The sequence below is a fragment of the Artemia franciscana genome, chromosome 10 (assembly GCF_032884065.1).
Source record: "Artemia franciscana chromosome 10, ASM3288406v1, whole genome shotgun sequence".
Taxonomy (NCBI): Eukaryota; Metazoa; Arthropoda; class Branchiopoda; order Anostraca; family Artemiidae; genus Artemia; species Artemia franciscana.
In genome coordinates this window covers 10,553,048-10,572,977 of record NC_088872.1, presented here as the reverse complement: position 1 = coordinate 10,572,977, position 19,930 = coordinate 10,553,048, and the positions used below count along the sequence as shown (strand labels likewise).

Here is a 19,930-nt window from a genome sequence, read left to right as displayed (position 1 = left end):
CCAATGCCACCAGATCCGGTCAGGATTTAAGACAACAGCTCTGAGACACGATATCCTTCCAAACATCAAATTTCATTAAGATCTGATCAACCGTTCGTAAGTTAAAAATACTTCAATTTTTCTATTTTTTCCGAATTAACGGGCCCCCAACTCCCCCCCCCCAGGTGGTCAAATCGGGAAAACGACTATTTGTAATTTAATCTGGTCCGGTCCCTGATACACCTGCCATCGTCCTAGCTTACCTGGAAGTGCCTAAAGTAGCAAAACCGGGACCGACACACAGACGGACAGACCGACAGAATTTGCGATTGCTATATGTCACTTGGTTAATACCAAGTGCCATAAAAAGGCTAAGAAAAAATGGGCAATTTTTATCAGGACTGCTTTTACTAAGCTCTTTTAAATTTTTCTCTTATTTTTCTTTTTTGAATAGCTATTATTGTATGTTCTCATTGATAGTTATTCAAGAAATCAGCTAAAACCTAGAAAGTTTTCTTTAGCAAAGTATATTCAGTGGCCATATTTACTCCATAGGATATAAGGAACAGTGGCCAAGATAGACATAAAAATGCAATGCTTCTGCAATGCAATGCAAGATAGACATAAAAAAATAAATGATCTAGTTGATGTTATACGTGCCCAATTTTTTGTGGGGGGGGAGGAGTCTTGAACATATTTAGACGAATCAAACAAGCAAAGAAAAAGTAAGAGGAGAATAGGTTGAAATACTCATTCCAAGCTCATTCGCGTACTCATTTATTTGTTTGACAGATCGTACATCCGTTTATTTATTAGAAACGACAAGCTGTATGAAAAACGTAGTGTAGTTGCAGTTAGATCCACATTTTCGCCACATCTTTGACAAGCTATAATGAAAGGAATGTTAACATGGCACAGCCAAGTCCTACGGATGACAGATTATCAAAACGCGTACTTTTTGCCATTCATCTAGAGCTAAACGACAAGCAGGTCATCCCAGAATAGCGTAAAAATAGGTCATGAGAAATGATTTGAAGAGAATAGAAACTTCGCACGAGTGAATAGAGCGAAGCCTTGTCCAGACTGGGATACAGGAGGGTACATAGCTTTGTTGGCCTGAGGCGGCTTGGTACCAAAATAATTTGTTGTAGTAGCAGTCTTAGGCAATGACAATACTTTTTGGGAAAGTCTCTAGAGGAGTGTTCCACAAAGAGCAAACAGAATAATGAAATCCTTCTAGAAAAAGAAGAAGCTGGTACCGCAAAGTGCCCATTATTAACAATATAAAAGTCAACAGGTGACTGATTTAAAAGAGCTGAGAGTTTTCCCTATAGAGGAAAATCTTTCTACTAGAAGGAAAAACAAACGTGTGTTAGAAACCTACAACAAAATTCGATTCACACAAAGAAGTTACATCTCATGGGGAAAAGAAAGAAACATTTTAGAGCAGGTACACAAACAAGACACTTTATTAACCAATCTCTTAATAAATAACAAAAAAAAAACTAAGAGAAGAAACAAGAAATCTCAGGAAGCAATATTTGTTTTTGCTGCGTCTGTAGATCAATATTTTGAATAGCCTCGTTGTCGTAATTTCAATACAAAGCCGACTGGAATAATAAAACCATTCTATAAATTGAAGAGCCTTCCAACGCAGTGTGGCAATAAGTAACGTCCCTCATCAAGCCAAAGCTCAACAAGTATTGTATCTACCTTTCAAATTCGAATATACTCGTTGTGAATCATTGAATTCATAGCAGACTGAAATACTCAAATCCTTTTAAAAGATGAAGAGCCCCACAACGCAGAGGCAGTAAGTAAAATCACCCATCAATGAAAAGCTCATCAAGTTTTATATCAATCTATCAAATTTGAATATTTTCGTTGTAAAGCTTGTAACGCATAGCACACTGAAATACTGAAATCCTTCTAGAAGATGAACAGCCTCATATCGCAAAAAAGCCATAAATAAAATCACTCATAAATGCAAAGACCATCGACTTTATACCAACCTCTCGAATTCGAATATCTCCGTTGTGTGGCTTTTAATATGTAGCAGAGAGGTATAATGGAACCTTTTTAAAAGATGAAGAGCTTCACATCGCAAAGTGGCAAGAAATAACACAACTCATCAATACAAAGCTCATCGAGTTTATATCAGCCTTCCAAAATCAAGTATCCCAGATTTAGATCTTCTAATATAAACGAAACTAAAATAAAGAACCCCTTGTATAATTTAAAGAGCCTCACATCGTAAAGTGACAATAAATAACCCTGAAGTCACTAAAAGTACTACCATTAATCAAAGCAAAGATGATCAATTTTACCCGTACATCAGCCTCCCAATTTCAGATATCCTCATTTGGGAGTTTTTACTGCAAAGGAGACTTGAATAATGAAATGCTGCTAAAGATCAAAGGGCCTCACATCGTAAAGTGGCCATAAGTATACTCGAAGAGGCTGGAGTTAGACCCACTTATCAACTCTAAAGCTTGTCAAGTTTACATCAGCATCATAAACTCAAATAATCTGGCTTTGAAGCTATTAATACAGAAGAGACTAAAATAATGAAACGCTTCTAAAGGTTGAAGAGCCTCATATCGCAAACTGGCATTAGATAATCCTGAAGTGAAAAAACACTACCAATCATCAACACAAAACTCAACAAGTTTATACCAACCTTCCAAAAAATCGAGTGTCCCCGATTTAGAGCTTCTAACATAAACGAGACTAGAATAATGAAACGTTTCTACAACTTAAAAAGCCTCATGTCACAAAGAGGCCTTAAGCAACCATGAAGTGGCCAAAAGTACCTCCACTAATCAACGCAAAACTGATCAATTTTATGGTGGCGTCCAAGTTCGGATATCCTCATTTGAGAGTTTTAATACAAAGGAGACTGGAATAATGAAACCATTCTGAAAAACCAAATAACCTCACACTGTAAAGTGGTCATAAGTAACAATAAATGTCACCCAGCGACTGATTTAACCGAGCTGAGGCATTTTCCCTTAGAGAAAAGTCATAATGGTGCTGAACCGTCTCATATTTCGTTTTTGATAAAAACAGAAAATACAGATTGATCATTTCATTAGTGAGTAGCGTTAAATTTATTCAAGACAACTAATTAAAATAAACTATACAGCATTAGCTGGAAAAGAAATGCGTTCAAAGGTGCAAATTTTCTGGGATTATTGAAGAGATAATAGAGACAATTGACTCGATTAATTTGTACTTGCTTACAGGGATATGAAGCCTTGAAATAATTTTGCTAGTCTTAGCATCGACTAAGCGCCAAAAAGACAAATGGCCCATTACCGAATTGTCTCAGGAGACTAGCCATCATCGAGAACTGTCAAGAAATTGTGGTTTGACTCTGAAAATTTATTGAAACGACAGTAAAATTTACGTCATTTTTGTTGGCGAGCTTGTGAAACAGCCAAATTCAGCCCAACTGCTCAAATGATAATTCCTTTGAGCTGATTTTCTAGCGTTTTCCTAACAGATATGAACGAGCATTTTTAGGGACTCCCCTTTCCTGAAATTTAAAAAGAAAATTCTACTCCCTATTATCGAAAAACCAAAATTCACACTTTCTAACAAGAGAAGCTTCAATACAACTGAATATTTATATCTTCGGCAAAAAACGTGAGAATTTAAATGGTTTTTCTAATATTCCTGGAAAATTAGACGTTGGCTTTTAATTTTCTGTTATCTTTTTGGATCTCCTGTACAAGCTCTAAAAGTTATGGCCAGACCGCCCAATCAGTTCTTTACAGTTTGGCCACAAAAGCTACTAGGTTTATAATGAACAAAATAGGATGATCCATTAAGGTAGCTCACCCCCTCAAACTAAACTCAAAACTCTCACTAAAATTACGATTAGGCGCAGGTTATCCTAGCAATTCTTCTTGTAATATTATACAATATATATTTATTAACCGGCAGTTGGGTGTCTGCACGCTACTTATTCTCCGGACTCTATTTAAACCAGTTACAACTAACTAATACTTTACTGAATCGCTCAAGAGCAATCCGAGTGGTTAGTTCCTTTGTCTAATTTATGCATTCTCACGCACTCCGATTAAAGCTGCATCAAGTCTTTTGAGGGGAATTTTTGACTTCGGAACACAAATATGTAAGGTATTTGAAGGGACTGCAGCCAGCAAGTATATATTATAGAAATAAGTTTCTGATTGTTGAATAGAGTATTTTTTGCTCTATTTTTGGACACCCAAAACAACAGTGTCATGTATAGCAATCTAGAATGCAAACCCGAAACAGGTTTTATTATTATTTTGTAGCTATAAAAAAAAATAAGTGTCGGCTTTAAGGTTTGATTAGATCAAAACGTTCACCAGATTTTTTTTATATCTGTTAAAATTAAAACCGCCGAAATCACTAATTCAGGAGCGTCAGGCAAACTCCAAATTTTTAACATGGGAGGTATAGGCAGATTCCTTGAGAGCCCGTCCTGCCTTATAGAGCAAACGGATGTTGCATACTTGATTAAGAACAAGTGTTTACAGAAATAATCTGTGCATATATTATTAATGAATTATTAATGGTGGAAGCCCATTTTTCAACCTTCTATGGTGGAAGGGGTGCCTTATGACCGAAGGACATCCTGCAGAACCGGGGACGTTAGTTTTGCAGTTTGGTAATTTGTTAATATACCTTGTTTTAATCAACTATGTTTGGCTACCCAAAGTTGAAAAATGTAATTCAACATTTTTATTTAGTGTAGTAATTTAAGATTTTTAAAGTTAAAGTAAATTTAAGTGAAACGATTGTTCTTTCACCGAGTGAAGAGTGGCTGGGTATAATTAAAAAAGAAAAAAAGAGAGGTTAAAGGCCGAAAATCTGGATCATTCTAAGAAAAAAAGATGAAGGGTGACAGATTGCCGAAGATTGTCCTTTCCAGCCAACCATCTAGGGCTAAAAGGAAAGCAGGTCGTCCAAGGAAGGTGTGGGAGGGTGTCTTAAAGAATGATTTAAGGGAAATGGGAACTTCCTAAGAGGATGTAAAGAGGGAGACTTTGAATAGACTAGGACAAAGGGGAGCGTGCGTAGCTGTGTTGGCCTCAAGCAGCCTGGTGCTGCGGTAAGTTGTTAGTAGTAGTATTAATGCTTGATTAGTCCTTGATTAAAATGTCTGTTCCCAAAAGGGAGGATCAGCAGGGAATGCAGATCATGACGACAAGAACTCTTATTAGGCTCACACTTCCATTTTGATTCCACAGACTCCAAATATCTAAAAGTTACTAGTACCGTACACGTTAAAGAGAGCAATGGATATACCCTCTCAGCGTGGTTGGACATCGATGAAAGTTGCCCAATAAAATTCATAGAGCAAAAAAGGCTGCATTCTTATTCTGATGCATGATCCACCCACAACAAACAGCTCGTAATAAAAAACTGCGAGCAAAGAGAAACTCGTAAAGTAATCGAAGTTCTAAAATAGAGTTTTGGTAACAATGTATACATAAAAAGGATTAGTTTTTATGGTAGTTCCGAATATACAGAATTCATTACGTTTAAAGTTACAACCCAAAAGTTATGAAGCCTGGAAAAATTTGCCTGATTTTCGAAAGACATTGACGCCCTCCCCTTAAAAGGAAAAAGGACAAGTCATCTAGAATGAAATTACATAATCAAATTCAGCATATAACAGAGCCTTATTGTGGATGCTTCAAGAGCCTAGCTGTAAAAATGCGGTTTTGCATTTTTTTTTTTTTCGAGAAGGATGGTCACAGATACGTATTTAATTGTTTGTTTTCTTTTTTCTTTTTTTTTCACACGTAATCATATTGAACCGATGGCCCTAGAATATCAGGAGAAGGTTATAAGATTGGAAATGGGAAGTTATGGTGCCCTTTTTATGTACCAAAAAATTTTGCCATAGCAAAGCAGCGTTTTCTGCCATTTTGTGGCGAAAAACAACAATTTTTGCCTATAAAATTCCAATAAGCCAGACCAAGTTATCGAACAACTATATATTGAGCTTTCAAGTTTCAGACAGAGCAATGCCCCTTGATGGCACATTCATTCCTAAAGATGCATGTATTTTTAGAGAGTATTTAGACTCTCTAAAGATGCATGTATTTTTAGAGAGTATTTTTTTAGATGCACATACAATATAAACCATTAATATAGAGATTTATTTTAAAACATCATCTAAGTTGATTCATTTGCTGTTTCACAAAGTTTTGCGCAGTAGTGCATAATTGGGCACCACCCATTAAAGAGGGGCGGTGGATCTTTGTGTAGGCTGGGAAGTGTCTGAAGCCTCAAGAAGTCATTTATATGACCCAAATTTTCCTGACTTGATAAATGTAGAAGGCGGCTAAGGGGGGGGGGGAGTTAGAAATTTAAATCTAAACTCCGTTGATTACGGGGAATATTTTTTTACTACACCTGAATACTAGTGCTATTATTGCTTTTATTGAAATTAGTCTTGTTCTGTGCAACATAAGAGATCACACACACATGCTTACTGGCACAAAAGGTATAGAGGTGGGAGAGGTATCATGAGTACCGGCAGGAAAATTTCTCAGGCTGGGGGGATGGGAATATTTCTTATTTTTAATTTATACATATAATCTAATGTCTTCTCATTTCCCAGGGAGGATTACTCCCCTGCTGGCGTCCACGGAGAACACCCGTATAAAAGATTTATTTGAAAAAATCACCTCGAAACCATTTAAACAGTGCTCTTTTAGCTTTTGTTATTTCTGGCCACGCCTCCTCGTGCATATTTTGAAGGGTGCATTTTTCAATGGATGGTTATCATTCTAACTTGTTAGGATTGTTTGACAAACTTCAAATTTGAATGTCAAAAACAGCGTTTGAAGGAGAGAGTAGTAGCCTTCTTCAAATTTAAGAGAACTTCGGATCAAATTGCTCGTTAGTAACAAACTGTAAGTAAAGAGGGACCCTGTCACCCTGTCACTAGAAACCAAAATTCTAAAAAACGAAGTTTTGATAACAATATATGCAAAAACAGAATCCATTAATATATGCTGATTTTAAATATGCAAAATGAGTTAACCTTTAAGTTGCTCACCATTGCAATTAACACACAAAAAACTTGAATAATTTTAGAAACAGGAATTAAACTCCAACAAAAACGCGAGTGACTTGATTGAAATTATGCAATGAAGTTCAATATTGCATGCAATAAAAACTAAGAGGCATTAAACTAAAAGGAATACTTTTTTTAAATGTAAGGTCTGAGCGACATTAAAACTAAAAATAAACATAAATTATTGCATATATGGAGAGGGGGGCAAATGGGGACTACCAACTCCTCAACACCCCCCCCCCCCCAACTCTTGACGCTAAAGTTTTCCTTTTTATTCACTTCTTTGAAAACAACCTCTAAACAATAATGGGCGTTGAATTGGAAATATCTGTAAAACAACATAATACTTTAGCGTAAAGAGCGGCGGGGGGAGGATAGTCTGGGACGGCTCCTCCCCTCATACAAGGAGTGATTTCTGTTCATTCTAGTTTTTAATGTCACTCAGTACTGTTATTTGAAAAAAAAAATAATTTAATGACATAGTAAAAACCAAGAATTCATTATTTAGAGCGGCACATCCCAACTTCTTTTATACCCCAGTTCCCTAAGTTTGGAAACAAGTTACTTCCTCTTCCTTGGCATTTATTTATTCACAAATATAAGAACAACCGAAAAAACATTTAAACAACCTTTAAGAAAATGTAAGAGTTTTTTTTCTGTTTTGGGTAAATAAATATTAAATTTTTATTGAAAAGTCATAATTAAATGTCGAAAGTCTATATTTTCTAAATTAAAATTGCCTTCTCTCTGGTAAGAATTAAAATCATTTGCAGTCTGTTCTTCAGTGTGATAGAGCCTGCATTATCATATGAAGAGGGTATAGCCTACAAATTTTATAAGCTAATTCGTAGCTGGAAGAGGCTTATCTTCCACAATTTTACTAAAAAAAAAAGTCGATCCAGGGCTAATTGGGTGTAGTCGCCACTTTTTTTTATTTCTGCATGGCTTAAAACGTTTAAAATACAGTATATACATGTACTTACGTTAGTGATATTGAGACAATCCCTATATAAAAATTCCAGGGCATGAGGATGGGTTAGATCAACTGACTGACTGACATCAATGAAATAGCACTGATTCTGGTGCCATAATATGTTATACTCGGATAAATCACCATGTACCAGACGCGCTTCTTTATAAAGCCGTGCCATCATCTAAAACAAAAATGGATGTCAAACATGGCCTAAATTTATCAACAATTAACGTTTTTAGGTTAGTAGTGGCCGTAACTAAAACACAAAGTCTGAATTAGTTCTGTAGAATCATCTCGCCATGGCAAAAAGCACAAACCACAAGTTTTGGCAAATCAGCGGCCAAAGGTCGTTGGCAAACCTCAAAAAATGGGAAAATAAAGCCAATATTTAAAGCACGATGCGTAAAGGTCAGTTTTATTAAAAAAAAATAAAATCTACTTTGTTCCCTATTTTCTACATTCTATTACGGAATGTTGTAACTTCAGTTAACTAAAGAGGAAAAGGCAAACTTTTTATTAAGAAATGATTCCTTCCCTGTCACTGTCCGAACAAGTTAAGGAATCCTTTTTCGTTTACTAAAGTTAACATAACATGATAAATAAAGAAGGCTTTAAATTGGTTCCAACACTACACATTACATTGCCCTGGCAAAAGATACGAAGCAATTTTTAGCAAAGAAGCGGATCAAAGGACTTGAAAAACAAATTAGAGAAATAAAAAGGACGTTCAAACATGATATAAAAATTGATCCTTAAAAAAACAAGAAAATACTTTTTTTTTCAACAAATAAGCGGGTCAGAGGCCCTTGAAAATCACAAGAAAATGGGAAAAAAGTGGTGGTTCTGCCCTAACTTGCGCCCGGGGCATAATCTTGATCAGCCTCCACATCTCCAAAAATATTTAGGCCATATCTTAACAAGGTCTCCATTCATTAATAAAAGTTTCCATTTATTGAAACCTGACTTTTCTTACTATAATTTATTATTCAGGCTATAGTTTATTATTTTTATTTTTGTTTTTTATTATTTGCTTTTATGTATACGTTTTTTGTTTTTACTTATTATATAGTTTATGTTCTTTATTTTGAACTATTAATTATACCGAAATTAATTTAATTAAAATCTTAATTAAAATTTTATTAAAATTAAAAACGAAATTAAAAATTGAATATATGTTAATTAATTAATTTGTTTTTTTTTCGCCAAGCCATTTCTCATGGAAGGAGTTGTCGCAGAGACTTAAAAAGATAACTTTTTGTACAGATACTAATAAAAGTTCAAATATTTTGGATTCACATCTGTAAGCCTTTATTAACAAAAAGAAAAGACAGAGAAAAGAAACAAGATTAAATAAGTTAACAATTCCTAAAAACATTCAAGCTTTAACCACTATTTGTAAAAAAAAAGTTTTTCAACGTTTGCCGTCTTAATTAAATGTTTTACGTGTTATTATATCTTCATTTTGATTTAATTAAAGTTGGGAAGGCAGCTTTGTCTAAAAAATCGATACTAGGGTTTACTAGAGTTTAAAATATTTAACCCTGTCTGATGTTGCTGGTAAACACCCTTTTTTTTGAAAAGAGCAAATCAATGTGTTGATAATCCTTATGTTGAGGCTACTGGCACCCTGTACGCCATTGTTATAAAGATTGAAAGCGTCTGAAGAGACTCATGTTTTGTGTATGTTGCTTACAATACAGCCCAAATGAAAGCAAAGCAATATCTTTTTAAATAATTCGATTACAGTATTTGTTCAAAGTTAGGACTAAACTTACTAAAATATTTCTATCCCTGCAAGTAGGCAAGGTATGAACGTGGAAATATCTTCTTGTATTTTGTTTTGACTTTTCAAATAATTTGAATTATTTGAAATTGTCAAATATTGGAAAAGTTGCAAAAAAACATTTAAATTCTAACCAGTTGCTGAAGAGGATATTTATACGCTGAAGAGGATATTTATACCATTAGGATTTTGTGTTGCAGGTTAATAGATTTTGATATTTCACAGTTTGTAATTAAAACAAAATGAAAGCATTATAACACTCAAAACTTTTAATTAAAAAAGAGAACGTCAAAAAAAGAATTTTCTTATACGATTGCTAACAAAAGCAGAAGAAGATTTATTAAATCTTTTAAAGAAGATTGTCTAAGGACAGTCTCAGCTATTCGTTTGACAGACCGTATATGAAACCATAATCATGCTGTAAGAAAAATATGGTTCAAGCCCACTTTCCAGGGACATAATGAAAGAAAGGTTCAAATAATCTTTTTAATTTTTTTTTATTTTTTTATTTTTTTTTTATCATAAATTTTGACGTTTCATCTATATATATAAAAATAAGTTGTCTGTCTGTGGATGGATGGATGGATCAGGTGACGTCACCTGAAAAAACTGGATCAGGTGACGTCAAAACTGAAAAAACTAAAAAAAGGCAAAAACTACAAAAAAAACTAAAAACTAATAAAAAAAATAAAAAAGCTAAAAAACTAAAAAAACTATAAAGGTAAAAACCAATAAAAAACTAAAAAAAAAACTGAAAAAACTAAAAAAAGGCAAAAACTACAAAAAAAAACTAAAAACTAATAAAAAAAGTAAAAAAGCTAAAAAACTAAAAAAACTAAAAAAACTAAAAAAAGGTAAAAAACTAAAAAAAAATAAAAAATAAAAAAAAAACTAAAAAAAAGGAAAAAACTGAAAAATAAGCTAAAATAAAGGTAAAAACCAATAAAAAACTAAAAAAAAAAAGGAAAAAACTAATAAATGACGACACTCAAAGAGAAAGCGACCAGGACAAAAGGAATGTTCGATTAGCAATCAACAAAGCACCGGGACACAGGGAGTATAAATGACGACCAGGACATAAGTAAAAAAAAAAAAACTATCTATATATATAAAAATAAGTTGTCTGTGGATCTGTGGATCGTGGATCAGGTGACGTCACCTGAAAAAACTGGATCAGGTGACGTCAAAACTGAAAAAACTAAAAAAAGGCAAAAACTACAAAAAAACTAAAAACTAATAAAAAAAATAAAAAAGCTAAAAAACTAAAAAAACTAAAAAAAGGCAAAAACTACAAAAAAAACTAAAAACTAATAAAAAAGCTAAAAAACTAAAAAAACTAAAAAAAAGGCAAAAACTACAAAAAAACTAAAAACTAATAAAAAAAATAAAAAGCTAAAAAACTAAAAAAACTAAAAAAACTAAAAAAAGGTAAAAAACTAAAAAAACTAAAAACTAAAAAAAACTAAAAAAGGTAAAAACTAAAAGAACTAAAAAAGAAAATAAAAATGACGACACTCAAAGAGAAAGCGACCAGGACAAAAGGAATGTTCGATTAGCAATCAACAAAGCACCGGGACACAGGGAGTATAAATGACGACCAGGACACAAGTAAAAAAAAAATTAACAAAACTAAAAAGAAGGTAAAAACTACAAAAAAACTAAAAAGAAAAAAAAACTAAAAACTAATAAAAAAACTAAAAAATCTAAAAATCTAAATAAACTAAAAAAGAAAAAAAAAGGAAAAAAATAAAGGAGAAAAACAAAACTAAAAAACGAATGTATATACAGACCGGTACACCGGGATATAAAAATCTAAATAAGCTAAAAAAGAAAAAAAAAGGAAAAAAATAAAGAAGAAAAACAAAACTAAAAAACGAATGTATATACAGACCGGGACACCGGGATACAAATGACGACCGGGACCCGGGACACAGGGAATATAAATGACGACCGGGACACAGGGACACAACTACAACGGGGACACCGGGGGAAACAGGGGGATGTAAATGACGACCGGGACACCGGGACAGGGAATGGTCGATTAGCAATCACCATCAACAAAGCTCAAGGGCAATCATTAGAATCATGAGGTATAGATCTGAATACAGATTGTTTTCCCATGGACCATTATATGTTGCATGTTCAAGAGTCGGTAAACCTGACAATCTATTTATATGCAAAGACAATGGGACAGCAAAGAATGTTGTATATTCGCAAGTTTTACGTAGTTAAAACCATATATATATATCTATCTATATTCACAGGTGGGACATAGGGACACAACTACAATGGCGCGTAACTATTATGGCGCGTAACGACTTACGCGCGCGGGGGGGCTTGGGGGGGGCGCGAAGCGCCCCCACCAACTAGGTGTTGGGGTGGCGCGAAGCGCCACCCCAACAGCTAGTAGTCTATAATTAGACCCTGATTGGCATTATTGGGATTTGTAATTAAAACAAGATGAAAACATAATAAAAGACAAAACTTTTAATTCAGAGAGAAAGTCGATTTTTTTTACAATTGCAATTAAAAGCAGAGGAAGACTTATTAAATTTTTAAAGAGAATCGTCTAAGGATAATCTTAGCTATTATGCTGTATAGCTATTACAATCACGCTGTTAGAAAAATATGATTTAAGCACACTTTCCAGGGACATAATGAAAGAAAGGTTAAAATAATTTTTTAATCAAATATTTGATGTTTCACAGTCTATAATTAGACCCATCTAGAATCATTGAGATTTGTAATTAAAACAACATGAAAACATAATAACAGACAAAACTTTTACTCAGAGAGAAAGTCATTTTTTTTTAAATTGCTATTAAAAGCAGACGAAGACTTATTAAATTTTTAAAGACAATTGTCTAAGGATAATCTTAGCTATTATGCTGTATAGCTATTAAGAAAAATATGGTTCAAGTAAACTTTCCAGAAGCATAATTAAAGATAGATTAAAATGATTAATTCATGCAATTGAAGGATCACAGATTGGTATTGATTGTACTTTTCGGTCATCTATCTGGGGATAAACGAAGAGTAGAGCGTCCTCAAATGGGATGGGAAGACGTCATTTGGAAGGATTTAAATGAAATCACTACTTCACGGGAGTGGGTACAGAGTGAAGCTTTCAATAAGGTTTATGCGGAGCTGTGTTGGCCTTAGGTGACTTGTTCCAGCAAACAGTTGTTAATAGCAATAGTAGCACTAATAAAAATCCAAATATCTCGGATTCAAATTCAGAACACTTTATCAACAGAGCCAAGCCTGGCTCATGGTACAACTAGTCACTTAATTTTAGGCGAGAGAAAAACACATTCTTAATGCTGTTTTGTCTTTTTTTTTCGAGGTTACTTTCGTTGTTTTCGTTATTTTCGAGGTTTTTTTTCGTTGTTTTTTATCGAGGTTACTAGCACTCATCGTTGCATTCTTACAGACACTCAACTCTGTCTTCTTTTTTATGTCTGTCAACATTGCAAAACGATCAAACTCCATGAATTGAAAAAAAGAGTAAAATTGTTTGTAGTGTTAGGCCCAGGACCGCTCCTCTGCAAACATACCTCATCACATTTATATTATTCAATGAAGTATGATGAGCCTCTGCGACGATTCTTTCCTTGATCCAAACAAGTATATATTCCATTATTTTCGATCTACCCTATTTTAAACTATGATTATTAAAAAAAAATATTTAAAATTGTGTTTTGGCAGATTTAACCGCATTCATCGACATTTTCCAACCGCTGATCAGCGAAAACAGGAGTAACATTTAAATTATTGGTTGACATTAGAAAACGGAATAGAAATAACTGTTGGAAATCATTTTATTTATTGTTGATTCAGCGAAGAAAACGCTCCAAAGAAAACAAGCCATGAACCATAAAACGAATAGGACAGCGTATGAAAGGACAGCGTATCTGATTTGGGAAACTCAATTAAGCTAACAATAACAAATATTGCTCAATAGATTATAGCTCAGAATATAGTATACTATATAGATCAAAAACAATAATAAGTTTGACTTAAAAGTCGAATTTATTAAATTACGGCGATTGTAATTATTTAAGATAAAAAAGTAATAATAACGCCTAAACCTTTTAGTTAAGACAATGAAAAATATAGGCTAGCCTATATATACTAGGCTATATAAGCAAATACTACTGAAATAATTAATAGATCAGTGTATATAGTATAGTGTATTATATAGCTCAAATACAACAATAAACTCGACTTACAATGCGTCGAATATTTAGCTACTACGATTATATAATAACGACTAAAACTTTTAGTTAAAACAATGAAAAATATATTATATAGGTTGGCTATATATACTAATAAAACGCCCAATGCTTCAGTGTCATTCTCGGAACCTTTGCCAACGTAAAACAAGAGCTAAGAGCTCATACGGCACTTGTGACGAGACAAGAAGAGCCAAGAGCTCATATGGTATGAGCTCTAACAAAATTCTAAGAATTAATAGATTGATCTAAAAGGAAAATCAGAGGCTTAATGCCGGTCAGGATTTAAAATAAGAGCTCTGAGTCACGATGTCTTTCTAAATATCAAAATTCATTAAGATCCGATCACCCACTCGTAAGTTATAAATACCTCATTTTTCTAATTTTTCTTCTCCTTTCAGCCCCCCAGATGGTCGAATCAGGGAAAACAACTTTATCAAGTCAATTTGTGCAGTTCCCTGACACACCTATCAATTTTCATCGTCCTAGCACGCCCAGAAGCACCAAACTCGCCAAAGCACTGAACCCGTTGTTAAGTTAAAAAAAAACTTAATTTTTCTAATTTTTCCAAATTAACAGCCCCCTCCCCAGCTCCTCCAAAGAGAAAAGATCCGTTCCAATTATGTCAATCATGTATCTAGAACTTATTCTTCCCACCCAGTTTCATCCTGATCTCTCTGCTTTAAGTATTTTCTAAGATTTACGGCCCCCCCCCCCAAATGACGCTGGATCCGGTTGGGATTGAAAATAAGAGATCTGAGTTACGTTGTCCTTCTAAATACGAAGTTTCATGAAGATCCCATCACTCCTTCGTAAGTTAAAAATACGTCATTATTTCTAATTTTCAGAATTAATCTCCCTCCCCCCCCCCAACTCCCCCAAATAGAGAGGATCCGTTCCGATTATGTCAATCACGTATCTAGGACTTCTGCTTATTTTTCCCACTAAGTTTCATCCCAATCCCTCCACTCTAAGTATTTTCCAATATTTTAGGTCCCCCCCAAACTCCCCCCAATGTCACCGCATCCGGTCGGGATTTAAAATAAGAGCTTTGAGACATGATATCCTTCTAAATACCAAATTTCATTCGAATCCGATCACCCGTTCGTAAGAAAAAAAACCTCATTTTTTCTGATTTGTCAAATTACCCCCCCCCCAACTACCCCAAAGAGATCGGATCCGTTCCGGTTATATCAGTCACGTATCTAGGACTTGTGCTTATTTTTCCCACCAACTTTCATCCCGATCCCTCCACTCTAAGCGTTTTCCGAGATTTTAGGCCCCCCCCCCAATGTCACCAAATCCGGTCGGGATTTAAAATACCAGCTCTGAGACACAATATCCTTCCAAAAATCAAATTTCACTAAGATCTGATCACCCGTTTTGTAAGTTAAAAATGCCTCATTTTTTCTAATTTTTCCGACTTAACCGCCCCTCCAATCCCCCCCCCCCAGATGGTCGAATCAGGGAAACAAGAATTTCTAATTTAATCTGGTCTGGTTCCTGATGCGCCTGCCAAATTTCATCTTCCTAGATTACCTGGAAGTGCCTAAAGTAGCAAAACCGGGACAGACCGACAGAATTTGCGATCGCTATGTCACTTGATAGATACCAAGTGCCGTAAAAAAACTAAATAGCTAAAACGTAGAACAAAACCGCACAGAATTTAAACGATTCTTATTTGTTAGGTTTCTTTCATTTTACCCGTTTTCTTTTTATTGCATACCGCTTTTTATCTACTTATGTTATTTTCTTGTATGTTTCAATTATTTCCCTTTCGAGTCTTTTTCTTTTCGTTGATAAAGACTATCCGACGTGAGGCCGAAATATACTTTTATTGTGTTTTTATTTTAAACATAAATATGTTTTTTTCTATTGTCTTAGTGAAAAGTTTTACCCATAATTCCTATTTTTTGTATCTCAATTTAACTCCAAATGGCAGAGAGACCCCCGAATTCTTTGTGATAAGACTGTTTATGGTTCTTAAATATCCCAAAAAATGAGTACCCATAACTAAGGAATATAGATAACGTGGAAAAAAATAAATCTAAAATGAAATGCTGATTTACTTCTGATGTTTGTTTGTAGGCCAGTAAGCTTTCTTCTTCTCTAAGTATGGATTCTTTGATCTTTTTTGCTGGTTTTTCGTCTTCACCAATGAGGGACATCACCAATATATGTTTCTTTAAGTAAACAACATCTGGACATGCAATCCCTGTTGAAGAAAAAGAATAAATACTTCTACCAAAAAAAGTGTCAACAAGCACACTCTATGCAACAATATTGGTGCTAAGGAAATAAAAATAGCTCGTTAGTCACTGAGGGGAGGGAGGAAATCGAGAATGTTATTTCTGGAGAAGAGCCAAAAGGCGGTTTTAGAGACAAGACAGAGGGGCAGTTCCCCGGGGGGGGAACAGAAATTTTAGGGGTGCAGAATTACAAACGAATAATCTAATGGTTATAATAATTTTGCAATTTTTGAAATTCTATAAATAAAGCAGAAGGCTCAGTTCATAAATAAAAAATAAGTATTAAGTAATTCAGCAATTAATAAATACATAATAACATGTAAAAATAATTAAACAATAATAATTAAAATAATTAAATTAAGACAACAAATATTAATTATGTAATTAAATAATTTAAAGGGTAAGTTAAAAATAAATAATTTTAAATAATTAAAACTAATTATATAATAATTAATAAATTGAACATTTTTGTTGATAAATGAAAATTTTGCTAAAATTTGTCCTGAAAATTTCGTGGGAGACGGGGAGGAGGGCGCTAATCAAGATTTCACCCCGGGGAATAAGAGAGGCAAAAAACACCACTGGGAGGGCCTAAAACTTAAAAAATAGCACAGCTTAAGGTTTAACTATTAACAACATCCCAAAAAAAAACTACGCTGAACTTTAGGATTTCTTCATATTTTCTTGTAATTTCCCATACACACAAATATAGTTGGAAGGAACATGGTTTGACTTAAAGAGGTCATGGTAACGGTTAAAGCAAGTTAAGAAACTAACTGGAAGTGCTCCTTATCGAACAACCGTCTTTAGTATTGAATTGTAGTTTTTGTAATCAAACAGTTCGTGGTAACGAACTGTAGTAAGGAGCGACCCGGCTCAATAGTAACCAAAACTCTAAAAAATGGAATTTTGATACCAATAGCTACATCAAAAGAATCGCATTTTAATGCTGGTTTTAAATATATAAGTTTCATCAAGTTTAGTCTTACCCATCAAAAGTTACGAGCCTGAGAAAATTTGCGTTATTTTAGAAAATAGGGGGAAACGCCCCCTAAAAGTCATAGAATCTTAACGAAAATCACACCATCAGATTCAGCGTATCAGAGAACCCTACTGTAGAAGTTTCGAGCTCCTATCTACAAAAATGTGGAATTTTGCATTTTTGCCAGAAGGCAGATCACGGATGCGTGTTTATTTGTTTTTTTGTTTTTTTTTGTTTTTTTCCCAGGGGTGATCGTATCGACCCAATTGTCCTAGAATGTTGCAAGAGGGCTCATCCTAACGGAAATGAAAAGTTCTAGTGCCCTTTTTAAGTGACCAAAAAAATTGGAGGGCACCTAGGCCCCCTCCCACGCTAATTATTTTCCCAAGGTCAACGGATCAAAATTCTGAGATAGCCATTTTATTCAGCGTAGTCGAAAAACCTTATAACTATGTCTTTGGGGACGACTTACTCCCCCAGTCCCCGTGGGAGGGGCAACAAGTTACAAACTTTGACCTGTGCTTGCATATAGTAATGGTTATTGGGAAGTATACAGGCGTTTTCAGGAGGATTTTTTTTGGTTTGGGGGAGGGGTTGAGAAGAGGGGGATATGCTGGGGGAACTTTCCTTCGAGAATTTGTAATGGGAGAAGAAAATTTCCATGAAGGGAGAGCAGGATTTACTAGCATTATTTTAAAAAAAATAATTAAAAATAAAAGTGAAAAAGCTTTTTCAGCTGGAAGTAAGGAACAGCAATAAAACTTAAAACAAACAGAAATTATTACCCATATGAGGGGCTCACCTCCTTCTAATACCTCGCTCTTTACGCTAAAGTATTTTCAGTAATTTCAACTACTTATTCTACGGCTTTTGTGATTCAGGGGGTCATTCTTAATGAATTGGGATAAAATTTAAGCTTTAGTGTAAAGAGCGAGGTACTGACGATGGGGCGAATCCCCTCATATATGTAATAAAAACATGAGAATACAAAAGTTCTTTACGTAAGCTAATTTATAAGTTACGTAAATCTTTTACCAATAAAAAGATTCGTAAAAAATTAAAAGTTCTAGTTGCCTTTTTAATTAACCAAAAAATCGGGGGGCAACTAGGCTTCGTCCCCCGCTCTTTTTTATCAAAATCATTTGATCAAAATTATGAGAAAGCCATTGAGCCAAAAAAAAAATATGCAAATTTCGTTTTGATTATTCCTCTGCGGAGAGCCAAAATCAAAACATGCATTGATTCAAAAACGTTCAGAAATTAAATAAAAAAAAAACAAGTTTTTTTAACTTAAAAGTAAGGAGCGACATTAAAACTTAAAACGAACAGAAATTACTTCGTATATGAAAGAGGCTGCTTCCTCATCAACGCCCCGCTCTTTACGCTAAAGTTTTTTACTGTTTTAAAAAGAAGAATTGAGAGAAAGAGTCAAACTTTAGCGTAAAGAGCGGGGCGTTGATGAGGAAGCAGCCTCTTTCATATACGAAGTAATTTCTGTTCGTTTTAAGTTTTAATGTCGCTCCTTACTTTCAGTTAAAAAAACTTGTTTTTTTTATTTAATTTAACAGTAAAGCTCAAAATGACTGTGTAAACAAAATTCACGAACATTACTACAGCAATGAATCAGTTAACCCCCCACCCATAATACATGCACACAAACAGGTTTCAAGAAAATTCGTCAAAAGGCTTAAACTGTTAAATTTCTTCATTCAAGCAGTCCAGATCCAATCCAAGTGTCTGACTAACAATTTTGTCATCTGAAGCCATTTGTTATATTTTATTAATTTAACAAGTCATCTAGTTCTAATACTATTTTGACCGCTGGGTTTATGTATGGGCTCAATGGAACCTTGAATTTTGAAGTTTTAACTGATGGCACTTTAATTGTAACACTGATGAAATTTGATAGCACTTCTAAAGATACTGCTTGTAAGGGTTTTGTGCGTCTTTCACGAAAGCCTGTGTCTACGTCATAAGACTAGTATTTCATTAAAGTTAAAAATGGATACTGTTGGAGCAGACGTATATATATATATATATATATATATATATATATATATATATATATATATATATATATATATATATATATATATATATATATATATACGTCTATATATATACTGTTCTGTATAAAAATTTATCGTTGGAAAATTTACTAATTTGTGCGTCGATTTATTTACTTCCTCGAAATTAATAGGAAACAGTTAAAATCTCATCTCTTTCAGGAAACTTCCAGAGCAAATTTCTAATTACTAATTTAGATCCTCATTTGAAAATAAATTCAAAGCAAAACATCAGGATGGAGAAGGATGTAATATTTTGGATAGCATTTACTATTAAACTAATCTTAGTGAGAAACTGCCAAGGCAAGGAGCTGAATTAACTGGCATGAAATACGATAGAAATAAATAGGTTTACGTTAAATAAGTTAAAATTCTGTAGTTACTTCAATCAACATTTTTTTTGTGATAATCATAATGGAGTAGAAGTATGCACCAAAATAGGTTCACACTTATACATTATATTTTGATAAGACAAATATATACTCAATACTTTAACGTCATTCCTCTTAAAACGGACATAAGGCATATACTGAGGGGGGGGGGGATTAAGAAACAAATTTTATCTGATTATCAGAACAA

The 19,930-nt window shown here is 34.0% G+C and overlaps 1 protein-coding gene across 2 annotated transcripts in view; it reads right to left on the bottom strand.

The window, feature by feature from the left end:
- Nucleotides 1-19,930, bottom strand: part of LOC136031771 (serine/threonine-protein kinase RIO3-like) — a 149,093-nt gene that overhangs the window by 57,487 nt on the left and 71,676 nt on the right. For both annotated transcript variants that reach the window (XM_065711524.1, XM_065711525.1), the window contains exons 9-10: nt 16,124-16,269; nt 8,047-8,217 (exon numbers count right to left, since the gene is read on the bottom strand). In XM_065711524.1, coding sequence (XP_065567596.1) covers nt 8,047-8,217; nt 16,124-16,269 — 317 coding nt within the window. The remainder of the gene's footprint in view (nt 1-8,046; nt 8,218-16,123; nt 16,270-19,930) is intronic.